Below are 20,697 nucleotides of genomic sequence, written 5' to 3'. Positions count from 1 at the left end.
TTTACACTCATTATTTATGATTTCACTCGCTCTACCTCACTGAATATCGAAACAAATCTGCCATTAGTGATTATATGTTATTATGTTATTATTATTATTAAGTAACATGCTTTTATTTGATAAGTGACAATTCAGTACTGTATATATAAAATGATAGTGATGATGATATAGCAAGGATAAATATTCTCTTTTACATTTTGTTCTCGTTTGACATCGTCACGTTAGAATGTCAATAGCAACTTTTATATACAGTTTTCCTTTGTACAATATTTGCAAAGTATCGTGGATGTACTTCTTTAAACTTCAATTGTCTTACACTGCAGTTCGTGTTTTCTGTGTTTGTTTCACAAACAGACATCTTTAAAAGAGCAGTAAGATTGAGCCCGCTTTGCAGATGAATTTCAAGATGGCAGGGGCCGTACATAACTTCACTGTTCTCTTCGTGTTCTGTCTGCTTTTGGCCAAATTCGCTGACTGCGAGACGTTCATACCTACCAATAACAATGGAAATACAACTTTTCCTAATGTTACCAGAGTTTATGGAGAAATTCGCTCGATAATAGAAATGGCAAATTTTAACGTGACCATTGCCGAAAATGAGATATCAAGTTTTCTCGATAATGTTCCAATTGATGTTTTTAACGATATTTCTGTCGAAACGGTTACGTCATTATTAGGCGTATTTATTGATGATGCAATAGAGTCTGCCTTTCCAGATTCCAGTAAAGTGTCTGAAGCTTGTTTAACCGATCTAACAACGTTTTTGCAAGATTTATTGAAGATAAGTAGCGACAATTATGCATACCAATGTAAGTTATAAAAAATGTTTTTCGATATGTGTGTGGTTAATATATGAACTGCTTTGTTAATTTAGAAACGGGAGTAAACTCAGGTGAGGCATATGTAGTGCATTTTGCGTATTGTCAGAATAATAATAAATAATTTCCTGAACTAACTAGTATTTTTCTTTTTAGTGCTGGCTTCTAACGGGAAATTACCGTCAGTAAGCAATGTGTATAACGCTAATTTCCAGTCTCTCGGAGACTATGACTTGTGCGTAGGGGCAAAATCGCCATTTGAAACCAAACAATGTGGAATGACACTGTATTTAGCGGTAAGTTCATTTATTTGTAATTTGTTAAGAGAATCTAATATTTTCTTAACGCAAGGCAACCTAACCTGCTTTAATAGAATCAGCCATTTTGATGCTGTATCAGCGGCTACGTCTATAAAACTAAGATACATACAGTTTATTATTATATTATTGTGGGCCCTATGAAAAAATGTCTACATCATTGTTGTTTGTTAACCGACTGAGACCCACTAAGACTACACTAGAACAATAATGAATGACGATACATAGACATGTATGTTTTCCACATGGAGTATTATAAGTATAGAATAACCATTTGTAACTGCCTTTATTGAACATTTTATTTTTAAAATCTAATCAAAGAACGATAAACTCGATATAACAAATTGTTCATAACATCTAAATTGTCGTTATTAACATGAACGGCCCTTTAAACTTTTTATCTCTATTACATTTTAGTCAATCGGTATAACAATAGCTATATGCAGCCCCGCATCTTGCAGCGAAGATGATTTGAAAATTATCACTGACGAAGGTAAGCAAACTTTGTTAAATTTTATTTTATTTACGTTTTCCATTTCTATGTTCATTAACGTGAAAAGACGTTTTGTCGAACGCCACTTTGCCTGCAGACTTCTGGTCAACAGACTATCGACCGAAAAACATTTTTTCACTGACCGTATATTTCGTGAATTGGCATACGGAAAAACGTTATTTATGTGTTCATTGTTTAAAGCTGTTGTTTTTTAAAATTATGTTTTCAAACAAATAGTTAAACAGTAGGTCTCATACCGTCATCCTAATCATTTTAACAATGTAAGTTTATTCTATCAGATATAATAATTGCATCAGTAAATAGTCATAATAATTAATTAATTACCTTTCTTTTTATTTAACTTTGCAGTGAAAACATTACCTGTATTTAATGAAACCAGTAATGTTGACATTAGCTGGATTCACGTTGGATTTCAATGTATCGACGAAGTTCCCTGGTCAACTGGTTCAATATTAACCTTGTAAGATATTTTTTTTCAATATTTAATAAATATTTTTATATAACATATACATAGATTCCAGTCATTTGATTGGTTGTAAGTGCCCTATCAATCGCTCCAAATAGCGCAGTGAATTCAGATTTTGACTGGATGAAGCTCGGAAAGCGTTTCCTCATGATCATAGCATAACAAAAATGTTTTGCGCATGCTCCACAATCGTTTACCATTCAAACAACCTGGTACTTCTAGTAATCCCTAATAATTACGTAACACTGTTAAATATAGAACCACTGCATTATTAGTTTTGTAAATCATCTAAAGAAACAATGATTATACGTTATCCTTACAAATAAATTGTTGGTTTGTGATCTCTTTAAGGTTGTCTTGGTGATGCGAAATACTCTTTAGTCAGAGAGACGCACCTTGTGTAAATATGACCACACGAGCCCACATCCTCCCTGCTTAAATAAGAACTTATGTCTATTATGGTAATCTATGCCTAAAATGTAAACACTAGTTGTTAATCATTTGCTAACTGTGAAATTTATTGATTGGCCAAACATGCTATGTCACAACAACGTAATGCTTCGCCAATAACGTTAATTTGAGATCCACAAATTATGTAGAAAGCCATTGTATACCAGTAGTGGGCTCCCCTATGTTAGATGTTTATTGAAATAAAAATAAAACAGGCATTTGCAAGGATTGCTCACGATGTATGTATGGGAAAAAGGTGGGTCGAAAGACAAAAAAAAAGGTTGTTCACGACCACTATTATTAGAAAAATATTTTTTTAAATTTATATATATTGTGACATTTAAGTATTTATTTAGTTATTATTATCATTTAATCTCGAAACTATGTACTCTATATATCGATGCCAGACGTACAATATCAATCTTCATGGCTTTTCTTATTTTAAATACCAAATATTATTAGGATTGTGAAGTAACTCAAAATAGCACTATGTTGATAAACCTTTTTTTCATTGTCACATAGTCGTCCAGAAAAAAAAACAGATGACAATTACACACGTTTGACCTATGGGATGACATCAGTTAGACAACATCCAACTCTTCATATTAAAATGGACACAGTGAAGAAATGAATTAAAATCCCTGATGTAATATTCACCAATCGGTATACTGTACCATTTATCTAAATATTTTTCTTCTTTTTGTAGAGCTCTACTGTCAATATTTGCATTATTGGTTGTCCTGGGAACTGTCCACGACTACACTATTAAACAGAAACTTAAAAATGGAAAACACGGTTATGAAAAGGAACAAGACATTCATATAGAAAAGAATAACGACAACGTCGGATACCACGCAAAGGAGAGTAAGATTGACTTGGATTCACAAGAGAAAGGCGAGGTAGATAATAAAGCGTTTGAAGCAACTGAAGAAAGTCCCGCATCATCTAATACACGTGAAATAAAACAGTCAAGCAGCAATGAAAAAGTTTCTCCGCCAGACGAAAACTCTAATGAGAAACGACTTCAAACCAATAAGAACCTTCCAATACAGAAATGTTCGTATTACTATTATAATTATTTCTGCTGTTTATGTACAAACAATAGAAGTGTATACGTATTTTTAAATACATTTATAAAATATAAACAAAATAACAATTGCCACAAGCGTTACAATAAACAACTATCAGCGGTATACATTTTTTAATGGTGAAATTGTAAGAATGTTGACTTAAGTGAGACCGTCCTAGTTTGTTTTAGTTTGTCATTGATAAAGACATTTATTCCCAATCCCTCGGTACTTAGATGGGACTTTCAGCATTATTGTCGCCTGTTCATGTGACATTGGGTGGGTCGACATTATTTAAACCGAATTCCCGCTCTTTTCCAAACATCCTTTACAATCATGAGGTGAACAGCTTATATCTTAGTTATTATTTGTTAATAACATTTTCTTTATAGTCACGAGTACTGAAAATGTCTTTGAAAAAGTGTTACTATCTTTTTCGGCAACAAGAAACGGATCCAAGATATTTGACATTGGGAACAGTTCCGGACATCTGGGGTGTTTGAACGGAATCAGGGTTTTAAGTATGTGGTGGGTGATACTTGGACACTCTTTGTATTTTGCCATTGCACGATACGGTAAGACTTTTATTATGAATATAGTATATTAGCGTAAGCAAAACACACTGTTTAACTAGCTATATAGACTTATTATAATCAATTATACACCAAGCATAGTAGTAATAGAATGAGTTAGAACGTTAATATTGCATAAAACCACCCTATTGCGCCAACAATTAGTGCGTCTGATTTAGCAAAGTTTATCTGCCCTTTCTCTCCGTTAACCGTATAATGTTACTATAGTTAAAATGGGTTTAGATTGAAGAAACACGATTAGAAAGTTTTTTTAATTTTACATTTTAGATAATCCAGCACATGTATACAGCCTTGCCAGTGATTTTACATTTGCAGCAATTGTCAACGCTACATTTTCCGTAGACACTTTCTTTGTGTTAAGGTATAGTAATGAACATACATTTTAGATTTGTTAAACGAACAATAATAATATTTAGAATGTTGATCTGACTGCAAAATAAGATTTCGATTTTTGAAGTTTAATAAAAAAGGCATGGTTTGATAATTATCTTCACATTCTTTAGCTTTTGATTATTATCATTGTCATGTCATCGTTGTTATAACCATTGAGTTTTATACAAAAGTATATTCAACAATGAGGTTTATGACGACGATAATTTTTATAACTTTAATGATAAAACAAGCTTTATCTTTCAGTGGCCTTCTTCTTACGTATCTCACTTTGAAACATCTTAAGAAGACAAATGGTCGAATCAACTGGTTACTGTTCTATTTTCATCGATTTTGGAGATTGACGCCCTCATACATGATGAGCATTGGTATATTATCAACCCTATTTGTATATTTCGGCAAAGGAATAGGAAAAAATGAATTTGCTGAAATTTCTACAAAGACGTGCTCAGATTACTGGTGGACAAACCTGCTTTATATCAATAACCTTTATCCATTTCCTGGCAGCTTGGCAAATATGGTGAGAATTAGATTTTTCATTGAATCATACGCTACGTAATTGGAATGTATATTTCAATTATTTCCTTTCACGATTATCCCAGCGTAACTAACTAATTAAAGAGTTTGTCTTTATGTTGAGTGAAGTAGAGGTGCCGTGAATAAAGATTGTTTCTTATATTGGCATCTCTGACCTCTTTATCGAAATACAATGTTATTACAATAGCAAACTCTAACGATCCAATCCATTGTGATTGTAAGCTTCGAACGTTATCTGCTCATCTTTAATCAATGTATTAGTGGATCCTGAAATTGCTATGCACATTGACTGAACTTGGTCGATAAAACTTGATTGTAGACTGTATCAAGGTAAACAAAAGAGAAGGCCGCACTTATATCTTTAACCTCATTTTATTTTGCAGTGCATGGGTTGGAGTTGGTATTTGGCAAATGATATGCAATTCTTTATTATAAGTCCAATTTTGATTATATTACTCTATAAGTAAGTTTAAACAAAACCACTTTCATCTAAACGTAAAGTATATGTTATTGTTACGATATAAACATACTGTAATTTAATTGTTGCTGTAACATAATATATGAATAAACCATGTGTTCAAAAACTGAGTGAAATACTATAGAGTGAAATATTATAGAGTGAAATATTATAGAGTGAAATATTATAGAGTGAAATATTATAGAGTGAAATATTATAGAGTGAAATATTATAGAGTGAAATATTATAGAGTGCGAGCTGTTTGGTATTTCGGCCTATATTACAGATGTCTCATGATCTTATTACAGATGTCTCTCCGATTAATAAATCATTAATAATGTATACATTAAGTACAACCATGTATTCGCCCATATTGAAGATACAAATGTTAATAATGCTGAAGATCACTCAATTAGAGATTAAGTATTCTAATTGAAAACAAATGCTTCAAATTATAATTATAATATGTATTTTTCAGGAATTGGAAAATTGGTCTCCCTGCAATCAGTGTCTTGTGTGCAGCCTCGATTGCTATAACGGCTTGGATTTCGTACTACTGGGGACTACCAGTTACCGGTTCTGTGTTGCAGTTGAGTATTTTGCTCTTGTTGTTACATAGGGATGCTATTCAATTATTTTACAATTACAGTTATTTAGTTATTATCTTTGTGATATACAATTATTACAACTTCTTTTTTTTTCTTTTTCATTTCTGTTCCTTCTTTTTCTTCATTTTCTTTTCCTCCTTTTTCTGGTTTTTTTTTTTCGTTTTCCTTTTTTCTTCTTTCTTTTTTATCCTTTTTTTCGTTTTCTTTTTTGTTGCCAGACAGGATATAATGTGAATGTGTTATTTCTATTATTCTATGATACCAAATACACAGTGAGATAGCGGTGATGCAGGTTATATTTTATTATAAATCTCGCTAGCCGTGTCTAGATACAGTATCATAAATGTGATTTTTAAATATACGAGGCCTTGTGTAATATCATTTATTTTTGTATATTTTCTTTTACAACTAAGGGGTTATTACAACAACCGAACTGTGGATATTCTAGATGATCGTATGTACGCGAAACCGTATTGTCGTATACAGGCATTTCTTGTTGGAATGGCTGTCGGGTATATTTTGGACCGTCTGGACAAAAAGGCAATTAAAATCGCTCCAGTAAGTTTTCTTTTTTTTTAAGGGCAGTCAGAACCTTCAATTGTCTCTTTTATGTCATTTTTATATATTTTATGTATTTTGGAGGAAATAAACACATTATTATTACTATTATTATATTAAAAATAAGATTAACATCAACATTAAAGATGTATTGTCCCCTGAAAAAAAAAATCTTACACAAAATGTTTGTTGAATATGCCATTTCAATTTACCTAATTTAGTTATCCACTTTGACCAAAAAATTGGATAAAAACAGAATGTTTTTACCTAAAAAACTGTAATTATTAAAAAATAGTCAAATTGGCTGTTTTTGGTTGAATTTAGCCGGCCATTTATTTTGTCATTTTATAAAGTGAAACTATTAATTTTTTTGTTTTTTTCTACGGAAGTGAACATTATTAAGACTACAAAATAATAATATATTCAAATACATCTTTAAGTAAAAACAAAAGTGTGAGTTCTTATCATTTATAGCTTCTATTTCGTTGGATTAGAAATTAAACTTTCATCGCAAATGCATCTAAATATTATACTACATCAAATTATATACGTATGGATTCCCTTATTTTTTGCGTGCAAATTCATTGTATACTTCACAGTTATTCAAATTCACAATAACTGAATTTAGAATAATATTGGTGATCGTTTTATTTTCTAAAATAGTAAATAATAGTTCATACAGAATTTTCTTGAAATCACATTATATGCTATTATTAATAAACGTACATACGGATACATTTATACTCACAAAGTCAGTTTTATCACATTAGATGGTTGTTTTTCTCGGTTGGACTGCGGCCGTTGGCACGGGTATAGCTATCGTATACGGCACATGCGGAGCAAACCGAGGCAATCCACCGACACATGAAGTTGCTGCATTCTACAATGCAGTTTCACGGTTTGTTTGGTCGGTGGCAGTTGGATGGGTCATCTTTGCTTGTATAACAGGTTATGGAGGTAATGCATTATACATTAATTGGTATTATATACTTGATGCCTTTCTATTTTTGTTCTACTTCTATATTTTTTTCCCCTTTCGTATTTTCTCACTCACCTCACTTCTTTTCATTTTGTCACACTTTCTTTTCTTCACGTATTTTACTTTTTTTTTCTTTTCTCCTCGCCATGAATGTTTTCCGACTACTCTTATTTTATAACCCATTCTCTTCCAATTGTATGCTATACATGCTCATAGTTAATATAGCAGCACTTTTCTTTTCTTGCTGTATATAATATTTACACCTACGTTGTATGTCTAATCTTTCAAAGGTAATACAACAATACAATTGTACTTAGTATAGGCAATGCAAGTTGCAAACTTCATAAGTAAAATGAATAATAAATAACTTACAGTACTTTGCTAACTTCACTAATACTATTAACCGATAAAATCGGTTACCCCACTTTAATGACAAAAAAGTATGTACTTATATATACCTATCTTATCTTAATAGTTTACTCAACTGTATGTGTTTATTTTAGGGTTTGTCAATACGCTGCTTTCATGTGCATTCTGGACTCCACTTACTCGCCTTAATTACGGAGCTTATCTTCTCCATCCGATTGTTATGTACGCTGTGATATATTCCTGGAAAACATTGTTTCATTTCAGCTATGTTAATTACGTACGTATAGTCATATATTAACACATATTTTTTTATATATTAATTTGAGGAATATTGTAAATATAAATTTAAACTATATCTTTGGCTATACTTTTTAAAAGTAAAATGCATCATAGGTTTCTAATTCAATTTTTAAGCCATTTTACATTAACTCAATTTTACTTTTTTACGTGAGTATTGGTAGACCTTGTTCATTCGTTTATTTTATCAAAAAAATCACATTGTACTGTATAAGGAAAAGGTTCATGACTAAAAATATTATTTAAAAAAAAACATATAAAACAATGCTAAAATTATTTAAAAAAAACTGTTATCAACCTTTAAATTTAATGGGTTTATTGCACAGTGAGTAATAAAGAATGGTTGAATAGCTGATTTAAATTATTAATTACACTTGTTTTTTTTCAATCTTATTTCAGTCGTTTTTCTTCGTTGGAAGCATTGTGTTTTCTTATGTGTCTTCATTCATTCTCTCCATTCTGATAGAAGGACCCTTTATGCAGTTGGAAAAGGTGATTTTTGGAAAAGCCAAGAAAGCGTAATACACCTACAAAATAATATTGTTCTACCACGGAGTTGTTAAATGACAGTTTGTATTATATTACTCTACCTCTTGCTCGTTGCAGTAAAATATTACATTATACAAGATTAAAACAAAATTATAGTACACATACATTTCAGCAATGTTACAGTAATCCCTTTCTTCCATTTTTAAAAGATAAAACCGATTAAAACAAATATTAAATGGGAGAAATTGATAAAAGTCATTATAATCGTAGAACAGTGTTATTTGTTCTTGTTTGGGTAGAAAGTAAGACAAAAATGGATGTGAGAAATGAGAAAAATTCAAACTTTTGAAAAATAAGATATATGATACAGTAGTACGTGTATGTAACTTTAAGTTTACATCCAGACAAGCATATTCAAGTTGTAGAATTAACATTTTCACATGGACGTTAACTACCTAACTTTGTCGCCTAAGACTTTTTCAAACATCTACACACACGTTTTGTATAAGCAAATCTAATCTACCGTTTTAAAAATGTGTTTCTTCCTGATTTAGCTTACCATATTAACCATTAAAATCCACTGTTAAGATAAACTTATTGATATCGTAAATCAAGTAACTTATTAATCCTAATGTAATAATATTGATTTAAATACTAGTTCATAATAGCAAAATGTAACACATTATCATATTAAAAAATTCTTAATAAAAAATAATAATAGTCAGCTAATTATTTGTTTTCTGTTGTTAAAGATATTACATTCATTACTAACAAATACAGTAATATTATTACTGACAGTTGCTTCTCAACGTTTGTATTAATTAATACTTATATATAAACGTCGTAGTGGTGTATCGTTACATGTACATTACTATTTCAATCGACTATGACAGTGACAATTTTAACAAAGCATTAAATCGCAAATGTTTTACTGTATCTATATACACATTATGGTTAATTCTGACATAGGCGAGCACAATGGAAAAACTTCGGGACAAATCTCTGCCTTGGATACCTCCCTGATCTATCTCAGATGTACCGCGAAATGTAAATTTGTTAGTTATCACTATTACGATATTGTTCCATATTTCTATCTTAGGAAGATATTATAAAGGTTTTATAACAACATCTCTGATTTCATCGGTAGATTTTCAATTCAATTTCAATTGTACGTGGTCGCAGTAATTTCCGGGTTCACTATGAGTTCACGGGTTCACCTTGAAACTTCCTGGTTTCAACTAAGTTGGCTGTTAGTGACTATAGCCATTTTAGTTTTTTGTTTATTTTCGGATCGGACCGCGCGTGTGAAGGTACAGTAGCTAAAAAATAACAAATTATACTGCAAATTAATAAAGATCAAATTAAATATACGCCATAAAGCATCGGAGTATATAACTACATATGGCCAGGAGATCTGATGATAATACCTTTTGTTTAAAATCGAGTGAACTCCCGATAGCCGAGTTTTAGTGAGTAAGCTGTGGGCTATCTGTGTTCCGTTAGGACCGGGATATGTCTGCCAATGTTGCAAGCCGTCTAAAACGTCTTCCTTCTGGGGCCCACTCTGCCGCGGAAGTTAGTTTCAAAAGATGTTTAAATTAAATAATGTATTAATTATTAGGATGTTATTTATTTGAATAAACGCTCAACACCTCCACAATAAAACATCACTTTGAATAATTATCTCCTCCCCCCCCCCCCCCAACCCAAGTATCTAATAAATGCCCATCCACATTTATACACACAATATTGCATTATATTTATAATAACACAATTATACTATTTGTAGTAGAATTCATCGCACTGTTATATTATCAATTTACGAAGCATTTGTTATTCTTTTTTACCAGTTTTTATATCTATTTTATTTTATATTTTATTATGATTTTATTTGATTATAAATGTTACCACATATTATAAAAACTAAAAAAATTAAACATATCCTTCGAATAAGCACCTCCCTCAAATGAACGCCCATCAACATTTATACACACAATATTGCATTATATTTATAATAACACAATTATACTATTTGTAGTAGAATTCATCGCACTGTTATATTATCAATTTACCAAGCATTTGTTATTCTTTTTTACCACTTTTTTTATCTATTTTATTTTATATTTTATTATGATTTTATTTGATTATAAATGTTACCACATATTATAAAAACTAAAAAATTAAACATATCCTTCGAATAAGCACCTCCCTCAAATGAACTCCGCCTCCCCACCTCCGCCTATAAGACCCCTACCAAACAACAAACACTAGGCCTATACTTTAAACTGTTATTAATCATCTAAGACACTGTGAAACAGAGTAGGTTTAGTTTTACGAATGTCAAGCATTTTCAATAATGGTAATCGACAGAAAACGTACAGCGAGAACGTCCTTCTTAAACCTTTTAACCGAGAACCACCGTCTACACTTTCTAGTGTGTCTAGTGCTTACCCTCTAGTGGTATATTATTTATATAGGCCTATAAAACATGAAAACATTTCGTTACTGAGTGAATACAAAGTATATTTATATTTAAACATTGATCCTCTTTTCTCCATCCCCCGACCCTAACGTTATATTTAAAACACAAATTGGACTCATTTTGTGACAAATTTCTCTTTCCGAAGTAATTACCAGGGTGCTAATTTTAGGCAATCGTCAATTTATTCGTTTCTGTAAACGAAAATGTATTAAATATAGTCCTGCAGTACGTACATTAACAAAAACAGTTTTTATGCTGAAATTACTGTATATTCGAGGACCATCTGTAGATCTTTGATTTTGCTTAATTAGGATGTATTAATAATACTAAGCAACAATATTTGCTTATTTACATCCTAAATTTAAGACGAACAACACCCTGTCTGTCATCTTATCTTATTTCTGCAACAACAAAAAATCTGTTTTGACAACGCGAGCGCGCTAGGCCGGAATATCGAACGTTCAGAAAGGCTACGCTAGTGCTTTTTCGGCTGCCATGTGTCGCTGTCATTGATACAAAAAATAAATGTTGATTTCATTTAATTTTAGAGCGAATGATTTTCGTTTGTATTTTCGAATTTGTGTTCTTTCTCTATTTCAAGTAATAAAAGCATAGTAACAAGAATGCAATGCGTCCTCTCTTGTTGGGAGAAAAAAGCTAATGCGCACGTGTAAGCAAGAATTTTTCGTCGTAAGGCCTAATTTGCTGCCCTCTAGAGTTTAATTTCGTGCATATGCAAGGTAGAATGTAAATAAGACAATTTTTCTGCTAAGGCGGTTTGATATATAAGATTAAGTTATTTGTTTACGCACTTCTTAAATATTTCAGCTTAAGCAAAAATATAAGCAAATATTGATAAATGCCAACCCAGATGAGTGGATATTTTTGCTTCCGCCTATATTATTTATAATTCCATGAATTGTTTGCATTTACTTTAGTATTGTTCAAAATATTTTGGAGAATTTTTACATATGCGCATAAATGACTTATTAAACTCTTTATAAGCATTTATATTCTTTGTACGAGTTGGCCATTATATTACATTCCTTTTAGTATATTGACGATTTACATAATACATGCCAAAAACTGCTTCACGCAACTGGCCAATTCACCATCGAATTAAGAGCATCCATGATTGCAAGGCCTGAAGTCTTCAACATTGCTCACATAAAATTTAGTAAAGTAAACTGTTTCAGTTCGGGATATAATCAATTCGTTAAGTAATTTATCACATGCATTCGGTGATTGAGAACATCCGCAGTCATCATAGACACTAGGCAAAAAAAAAATACTTTCCTAAAATTCCTGATTTATAATACGCTACTTTCCATGGGTGATTATCTGATTTCCTTTAGTGCCTTCTTGTTTAATTATAAACTATCAGCTGCTTAAAAGAATGTTAATCAGGCGTACATGACATGTACTGTCATTATATAAGCTCTCCCAGTCACTGTAAATAAAACATAATAAATAAATAAATGATGTAGCTGGATTGAATATATGCAACTTAAGTAAATGTAATTCATCCTCACTCTTAACCCATGGGAACTGAGAAGGAAATTCAGGCAGGCAAGTGAGCCTACACAGATCATCACACAATTCCGAAGGACGAGGCAATGAGAGTAATGCCTAAGCATACAATAAATGACACAGGCAGAATCGAAATCATGCCTCGTGCTTGCTATCCGACTTCCATTACACCTATATACCCTTTGGTCATGTTTGACGTAAAGAAATAGTTTTCTACGTAACTAATGCTTCCCTTCATACCTACACATGTGGACATCAATGTTTTTAGTTGTGCATTTGAGCATGTTTGTACGCGTCTTCTGCCAAATTAAAAAATAAATTAAAAAATAGAATTTAATTCGTCACTTTGACGAATTATAGGTGATCATTTTTATCATTTTAATGAAATTAAATTTTTTTAAACATGCATGTACGTTAACATACGATCGTAAAAAGTTGATGTACGCCATCCTATGACATGATGCATATACACTTATAGTGCTGAGTTGTACCTATTATGTGTCATATACAATATGTACAGTATACTGTTATATCTATATACAGTGTAGCATAGGTGAAATTACGGGACCCACATCATGTTCTAATTTTTTGGTATGATGGAATTATCAAAATAAACTCGAAGATGACAATTTCGAAATATAATGAATTGAGCAAATAAATATAATGATTGGAAGAGAATTTGACACGTAGAAGCGCAATGCGCGCTCTTTGAAATTTGTATAACTTTGACTAAAGAAATTAAAAAACTACTGTTTAACTTCAACTGGCCATATGATAACATCACATCATCCGATAGGCTTAATTTTTATATGAATTCATATCTACATTTCATCAGCTTTCATAATAAGTTATAATCTTCAAAGTCACTTTAATTCTGAAGAGCTGTAAGATATTTAAATGTATGTTGTAGCTGAAATTACACGACCTAGGTTATTCAATTTTTACGCGTGATGACAGCATCGTATTCTATACGCTTACTTACCTTCGTAAGCATACTTCTCCACGTGGTCAGACAAACTAAACAATATAGCGGGTAGATCAAATCCTTCTTCCCATGAACAACTTATCGGTGAATTATAATCAAGAACAACTAACCAACCTTTGTCGTTGGGGCAACCGGCGTACCCCTTATTAATAAAGAATCGCCGTGCATACTGCCTGTAATAAATAGAGTATATAGTATAGTAATAAAACATTTGGCAACTTGAAGTTATTGAACTAAATGTTGGCATTGTCTCTGTGATGAAGAAGGAATACAGAAGAACTTACCTTGATGCCGCTGCTGATTTAAATGATAAACCAAATTGACTAAATAAAATAAACAATGCCGTGGCAATGTGTACTTACGCATCGCCTAATAAGCTAAAGAAATTTGTCGATACGCCAGCCTTTAAATCTTTCCAGGGTGAATCCAGAAGGTGTTTAAGCGAAAACCAAGATGTTTTGTCTCCTCCTGTAACTCCGTCAAAACCCAACATTCCAAGCTCATCAAAATATTCCGAATACAGTGTTAACTTTACCTGTTATTACCAAAATCAAAAAACAAAACATAAAGACAAATTGTTTATCATAAAATAAATATCATTAACATTGAACTAGAAATAAAATATTTAAAACATTTGTGGTGACGTCAATAATTTCTTATCGTTTCTATTATTCGTCATGATTGCTCCTCCTCCACTTACTCTATGATTTTTTTTTTAAACTTAATATTATTCCTTTTGAAAAAAAAGACAATATTTCCTCCTTAAATTCGTATATAAAATTGTTCAATCTGAGAAACATCCTTACCATTTCTTCCACCTATATATCTATCACAACTTTACTACGTCCCTTCCCCAAAATTACCAACATTCTCTTATCTCCAATTCCAAGTTAAGACCTCTCACTCCCTCTAATCTACCTCTCTCTCTCTAAATTTAGTTATTTATTATTAAATTCACTTATTAAATTAAACCTGAAATGATAGGTCCTATGCATCTATATTGATATTCATCATAATCACACGATTCTATATCTGTAACTGGAGAGAGTCTAACTGACTTGTGATTGTCAGATTCACATGTAGTGACAGCCGCAGAATCGAATGTCATAACCGTATTAAGGTACATACTTTGATAATTTGTGATGAAGCCCAGTTATCAAAAGGTGTATTCAATCTAAAGTTTAACGATGAATTGAATGACATTGCAGCCTTCGATTCCGATGAGTTTGTTCCGTTGACGAATGACTCGTACATAGATATTCCGTTCCCTGCCATGCCTTTGAATATGATGTTCCATTCTATATGAATGAGTAACGGATTGTCATTACATTGATATTTATTTATTTATCCATGATAGATTATCCTGATGTATCTAGACATATTTCATTATAATAAGCTTAATTTCAAATACCAGATCACATGTTTTTACATCACACTATAGTATTAGTATAAGCATAATCGATATTAGTATGTAGTTATTGTCTGTAACAATTTATATTTTTACTAATATTAAGTCCAAACTCAATTAAGTTGATAGCTAGAATTGTAATAGTTCTCCGGTGACGTCACGATAAATAAAAATTCTAATAACAATTTCTTGAAGCTAACATTGTGTATTCTGTGAAACCGCGTTAAGGCCAATTTACACAGATGAGTGGTAGCGGTAAGCGGAAAACCGAAATATAGCATCTATGTTATTTCTAATGACCATTTACTCAAAACGTTGAACGGATGGGCGGTTGAACGGACCCACACTCAGGATAAATACGGAATCTACGTGGCACGATCTACGTGATTTTCTGCCTAATGTTACCGCTCGTCTGTGTAAATTGATCTTTAATTGCAAAACGCATGTTTTTATCAACTTAATACCCGGTTAAGTGTCACATCGTGGCGTCATTAACGTGTTCACACTTACCGTCTGATAAGCAATATTTCTGGTTGTCACAAATGCATAAACGCGTCTCCGGACAAGAAGCATCGTGAAATTGTTCAGGACGAAAACGTAACAGAGCAAAAAGAAAAAAAAACAAATATGAAAATAAAATGGATGTTCAAGATAAAAAAAAAGATAAACCGAGCTGAACAATTTGAACATCTTACCATAGCCATTATGAAAAGATTATTCCCTTTAACGAATACAAAATTATTTTTAAATTTAATATATCTAATTGTTCTCTAATATACGTTTTATTTTTATATTATAAATCCAGTTTTCTTAAACAACCGTGAAAAAAGGATTTCCTAATAATAAATATTCTTACCTCAGACCCACTAAACTCATAGTAGGATACATTGTTTTTAACCAAGCAATTGTTGTTCATGTTTTCCATTTTAACATTATTTAAATAACAAATTCTGTTTTGATTGTCATAATACACTGACACGCACATCTTTTCGTCGTGGCAGGAGAGAACACATCTACTCAGCAGACTCCTGAAACGTGTCATTACGTGGTCAAATGTAATGAAGTTAGTTTCAACTTTGGTCATTGTGATACTTGTCCTGTTTTTTTTTTCAACTTGACAATCTGTAAATTATAGAATAAAGATTTTAAAGATATAGTGTCCACCTAAACAATATTTTTTTTTAACTTTTGTGTTGAATATGCCATTTTAATGTCAGTAAAATGATTTACCTGAAAAAATTGTAATTTAAAGCAAAAAATACTTAAATTGTCTGTCAGAAAATGATTAAAATTAACCGTTTCTTTTGACTTTTCATAAGGGAAATATTTATTTGTGTTGTTTTTTTTCTTTGGAAGTGAATAACTTCATCAAAACTGCAAATTGGGCTATTAAAAGTCTTTATTTTTCATGTTATTTTAGGACAATATATCTTTAAGCAATAGAGAAACAACCATCACTTTTATATAATTTATATTTTTAATCTTTATAAATAATACATTTGCATTTTAAATATTTAGTCAGATGTTTGACCTACTCTGACGTAATTTTACTTAATACATTTATGAGAAGAAATTCTCTGCAGATCACTAGCTTGGAGTTCATACCTCTAGACCTCCGAAATTTCGCTGATTGATTGGGTTTTAAACCCAAGAAAAAAAGCAGTGGTACTGCACCAACAACAAACCATAATTATAATTACTGTATTATAGTTTACTTTTTCAAAAATTTCAGAATTTAGCCTTTCGTCAGGAAACTACGTGAAACTAGATTGATCAATGTTATTTATTCTGGATTTGTTACCTTCATGAACAGCCATGAGTGGATACCGCCTTGCGCTTTGTTCAATAATATTGTGACGAGAACCAATGCTTGTATTGTCTGTAGCATTTGTCATTGAAAATCTGATTCGAGAATCAGTATCTGAGTCAAAACGTAAGAGAGGCTGGTCAAACATGAATCCAACAACATCGCCAGCTTCTACTGAAACCCATTCGGAACGAGATAGATTGAGAGTATAAATTGTGTTGAGTTCAGCAACGGCGGGTAGTAATGTACGGCCTACAACTTCGTACTCCGTTGGTGAACCTGTAGGCCGCCACACCAGGCCAAAGCAACTCGCAGAAACGGATGGAATCACTCCACTAACCAGGACATTCAAAAGACATATCAACACACAGAATGATCCGGCCACTGCTATCTAAATGTTGACGATCTATCAGGACATCATTCTCCTTCTTTTGCGTACAATTGGCAAATGAATCTGCAAGTTGAGCAAAACAATACATATTATCTCTATATAAGGTTTATTCTGTGAAAAAATTTAAAAGAAGCTAATTTCACTTGATTCTGGTAGGTATGAGTGTCAAGATATAAATAAAAAGTGAGCTTGGGTGAGAGGTGGGGAACGGCAAGTTTTGGGAGTCAATGGTCAGTGACCCCAAATGTTATCGTGTTCAAATGGAAGGAAATTTGTTTAAACACAGGAGGTAGTATTTATTTTGTCATATATTATGCTTCTGTAAAATGTTAATTTAAATTGAAAGACATTAGCATCAAGAACATTTCTATTCAACTATATAGTAGATTGTATGCTACGTATAGATATTTCATCATTATGAATACATTGTCCTCTGCTGCTTGTAAAATGAACCATTTTATACACATAAACCCATTCAATTTTGCAAGAGCCAACCCATCCCATGCCCTAGATGTTATTTGAAGTTGAGCAGTAGACATTACCAGTTCATCACCTCTTGTACAAATATGTTCTGTAATACTGTAGTTGTATCCATCTGTTAGAGCAATGAATGTACGAGAATAATGTGACCAATTAGCCTATATCTGTTTTCAAGGTTTTGCACTGTTTTCTGTATTTGTGTGGTTTTGTCGACATATACTAAGGGCGTGTGGCGCAGTGTGTTGGACGTTCGACTACTGATCGTGAGATCGAGGTTCGAATCCAACTCTCGCCGCATTGCTTGTATCCTTAGGCAAGATACTTTACTTACGTTTGCCTCTCTCAACCCAGGTGTATAATTGGGAACCCGGTTAGATCAACACACAACTTTGCGCTGATTACTAGCTGCATTATGGGAGTATGTTTCCATAGGTGTTTGATCAGGAAAATGACTGGGGTAATAATGTTCAGCGCTTAGAGGTTTCACAACATTAGGCGCTATAAATCAAGGATATTATTATTATTATTATGCATATGATATAATGAATGGAAATGAAAAAATATTCATAAAGCCATTGGTGCCACCTTCCAAATTAAAATGTTTTCGTGCGAAAATGTATAAATTGTATGTACTGTGTTGTTAAATTGTCTGTTGGTGGTAGCTTATTTCTGAATCAATTTGATCAGTTACTGCTTGTTTCTAAAAATGTGAGTACCTTGTCTTTTTAAGGTGGTTGTTCTCACAGCCATGGGTATTGCATTGCTTGTTTGGAAGCTTCTTGTATTTCTGATTCAGTTGATCAGTGTACATTTATTTAGTATCACTTAAGCCAATTTTCCATAAATAGGCCATTTGAAATAGTTGACTAATGAGCATGCATATTAATTTTTTCATCTGCTTTTTGTGATGTGACAAAATACACAGCCAATCGACTTTAGGAACTATTATTCATAAAAGACGAGAAATATGAACAATAATTCCCTTTTAATTATAATCATTGAATATAATTTATTTATTATCAGGCAACGTTATTTTCTGACGGGTTTAGGCCCTCTATACTCCTTTAGCCTTTATTTTTTCTCTAGGTTACCACAAAGAAGTGTTGATTTTCTGTCAAGGTTAAATCTTCTGCCAGGTAACCAAAACGTAGTGGGATTATTTGCTGCGGATCCAGTTCATAGACACTAAGCCGATGGGCCTGATATGCCGTATGTGTGGGTGCCGGGACTCACCCTAATCCTCTACTACTACAGGTTAAATAGACCAATTACAACTCTACTAGAACTTGTTGTTCCATTGCACCATAGTTTATTCATGGTGAAAGCAGCAAAGGACAATATAGTATAATATTACATTCATAATGATAATATTTCCCTACATAACATAATATTATAGTATGTCTACTATAAAGTTGAATATATTTAAATCACATAAAAAGTGCCGCCAATGTCTTTCAATTTAAATTTTAAAACATTTTACAGAAGCATAATAAACAAATTTCCTTTCATTGGAGACCAAACACGATGACATTTGATGTCACTGATACTAACACGCGTGCTGATTTGTTTTATTTATAATAATAATTATTATTTATTATTATTATTATTATTATGTTTTCACATTTTTTTTTAAACATTAGCTAATTTTATCCAAATTTTACTGTAATTAAATTGTTATTATTTATTTTAATGTAATTATTTAGAGTACTTCATATGTTGTAATTATTATTACAGTTTAATGAGATTCTTATAATGGGTGTTTTTCTATGGCTTTAACTACTATCTTACTGCCAAAACAATATATTTAGTTTAGGTTTAAGTTTAGGTTTATGTTAAGGCTTTTTGTTTATATTCATTAAATCAAAATCAGCTATCTACCTGTCAGTTTTCTCATGAACAATATTATTAAGGTATGGGATGTTTAGATAGAATCATTGTAAATTATAAATCAACAAGATAACTGCGGTATATTTAAACAATCTTTTTACACCAAATATAAAAAATATTGACACCATTTGTCTGTTCTTATTTTATCTCGAAAAAAAAAACAGACTCGAGGTAATAATTCTCAAAAGTAAAGGTTTACATATCATTTCACTCTGCGGGTGATCCATCCGACCCCGTATGCATACTCTTTGCGTACATTGAATTGCCTAATAATTAGGTTTGACAAAAACATTTCATCTATATTGGTTGAAGAAAAATAGGATAACATTTACTGATAATAGGAGATTATGTCCTTATCACAATTATACCGCTAGTGAGAGTGCGAACAATAACAGAAAAGTCCCTTTTACACTAGGGCGATAACGATCGACGATAATAGAAAAACACATATTTTGTATACATAAAACAAAAGAAATCTAAAGAGTAGAACTATAGGATAACCACCTATGCCTTCTTTGATGAAAAGTATATTTTCCCACGGCCAATCAAATGACTTTATGATTTGTAAAATCAATAATATTGTGACTATATTATTACGTCGATTATGACGTCATTGGATTATTAAAAATATCATTTTTATCAAAGACAGCATAAATTATTATTCTAAAGTTCTATAACGAAAACTTTTATAATTTCTTTTGTTTTATGTAAGAAAAATGTGTGTATATCTATTGTATCATCCTAGTGTAAACGGGCCTTTAAGTATAAAGATATAAAGCACACATATTACTGTAGTATATCCCATAACATTTAAAATT

At 31.8% G+C, this 20,697-nt stretch overlaps 1 protein-coding gene across 1 annotated transcript; it reads left to right on the top strand.

Annotated features, from left to right (window-relative positions):
• The first annotated feature begins 406 nt into the window (after positions 1-406).
• Positions 407-8,942, top strand: LOC144839163 (O-acyltransferase like protein-like). Its single transcript, XM_078694478.1, has 14 exons — positions 407-809; positions 975-1,114; positions 1,553-1,628; positions 1,998-2,109; positions 3,272-3,621; positions 4,025-4,207; positions 4,493-4,586; positions 4,862-5,135; positions 5,536-5,615; positions 6,088-6,198; positions 6,631-6,775; positions 7,546-7,732; positions 8,258-8,400; positions 8,820-8,942. The coding sequence occupies exons 1-14, from the start codon at positions 407-409 to the stop codon at positions 8,940-8,942; spliced, it is 2,421 nt and encodes an 806-aa protein (XP_078550604.1).
• Positions 8,943-20,697: the final 11,755 nt, after the last annotated feature.

This window comes from Antedon bifida, chromosome 4 (genome assembly GCF_963402885.1).
Source record: "Antedon bifida chromosome 4, ecAntBifi1.1, whole genome shotgun sequence".
NCBI lineage: Eukaryota > Metazoa > Echinodermata > Crinoidea > Comatulida > Antedonidae > Antedon > Antedon bifida.
This window is presented reverse-complemented; position numbering and strand designations above follow the sequence as displayed.

Bases quoted from the DNA above. Each gene is read 5' to 3' on its own strand.
- LOC144839163 (XM_078694478.1), top strand. From the start codon at position 407: ATGGCAGGGGCCGTACATAACTTCACTGTTCTCTTCGTGTTCTGTCTG. The intron at 4,587-4,861 runs GTATAGTAATGA...TTTATCTTTCAG, and splicing joins GACACTTTCTTTGTGTTAAG to TGGCCTTCTTCTTACGTATC. The intron at 8,401-8,819 runs GTACGTATAGTC...ATCTTATTTCAG, and splicing joins ATTTCAGCTATGTTAATTAC to TCGTTTTTCTTCGTTGGAAG.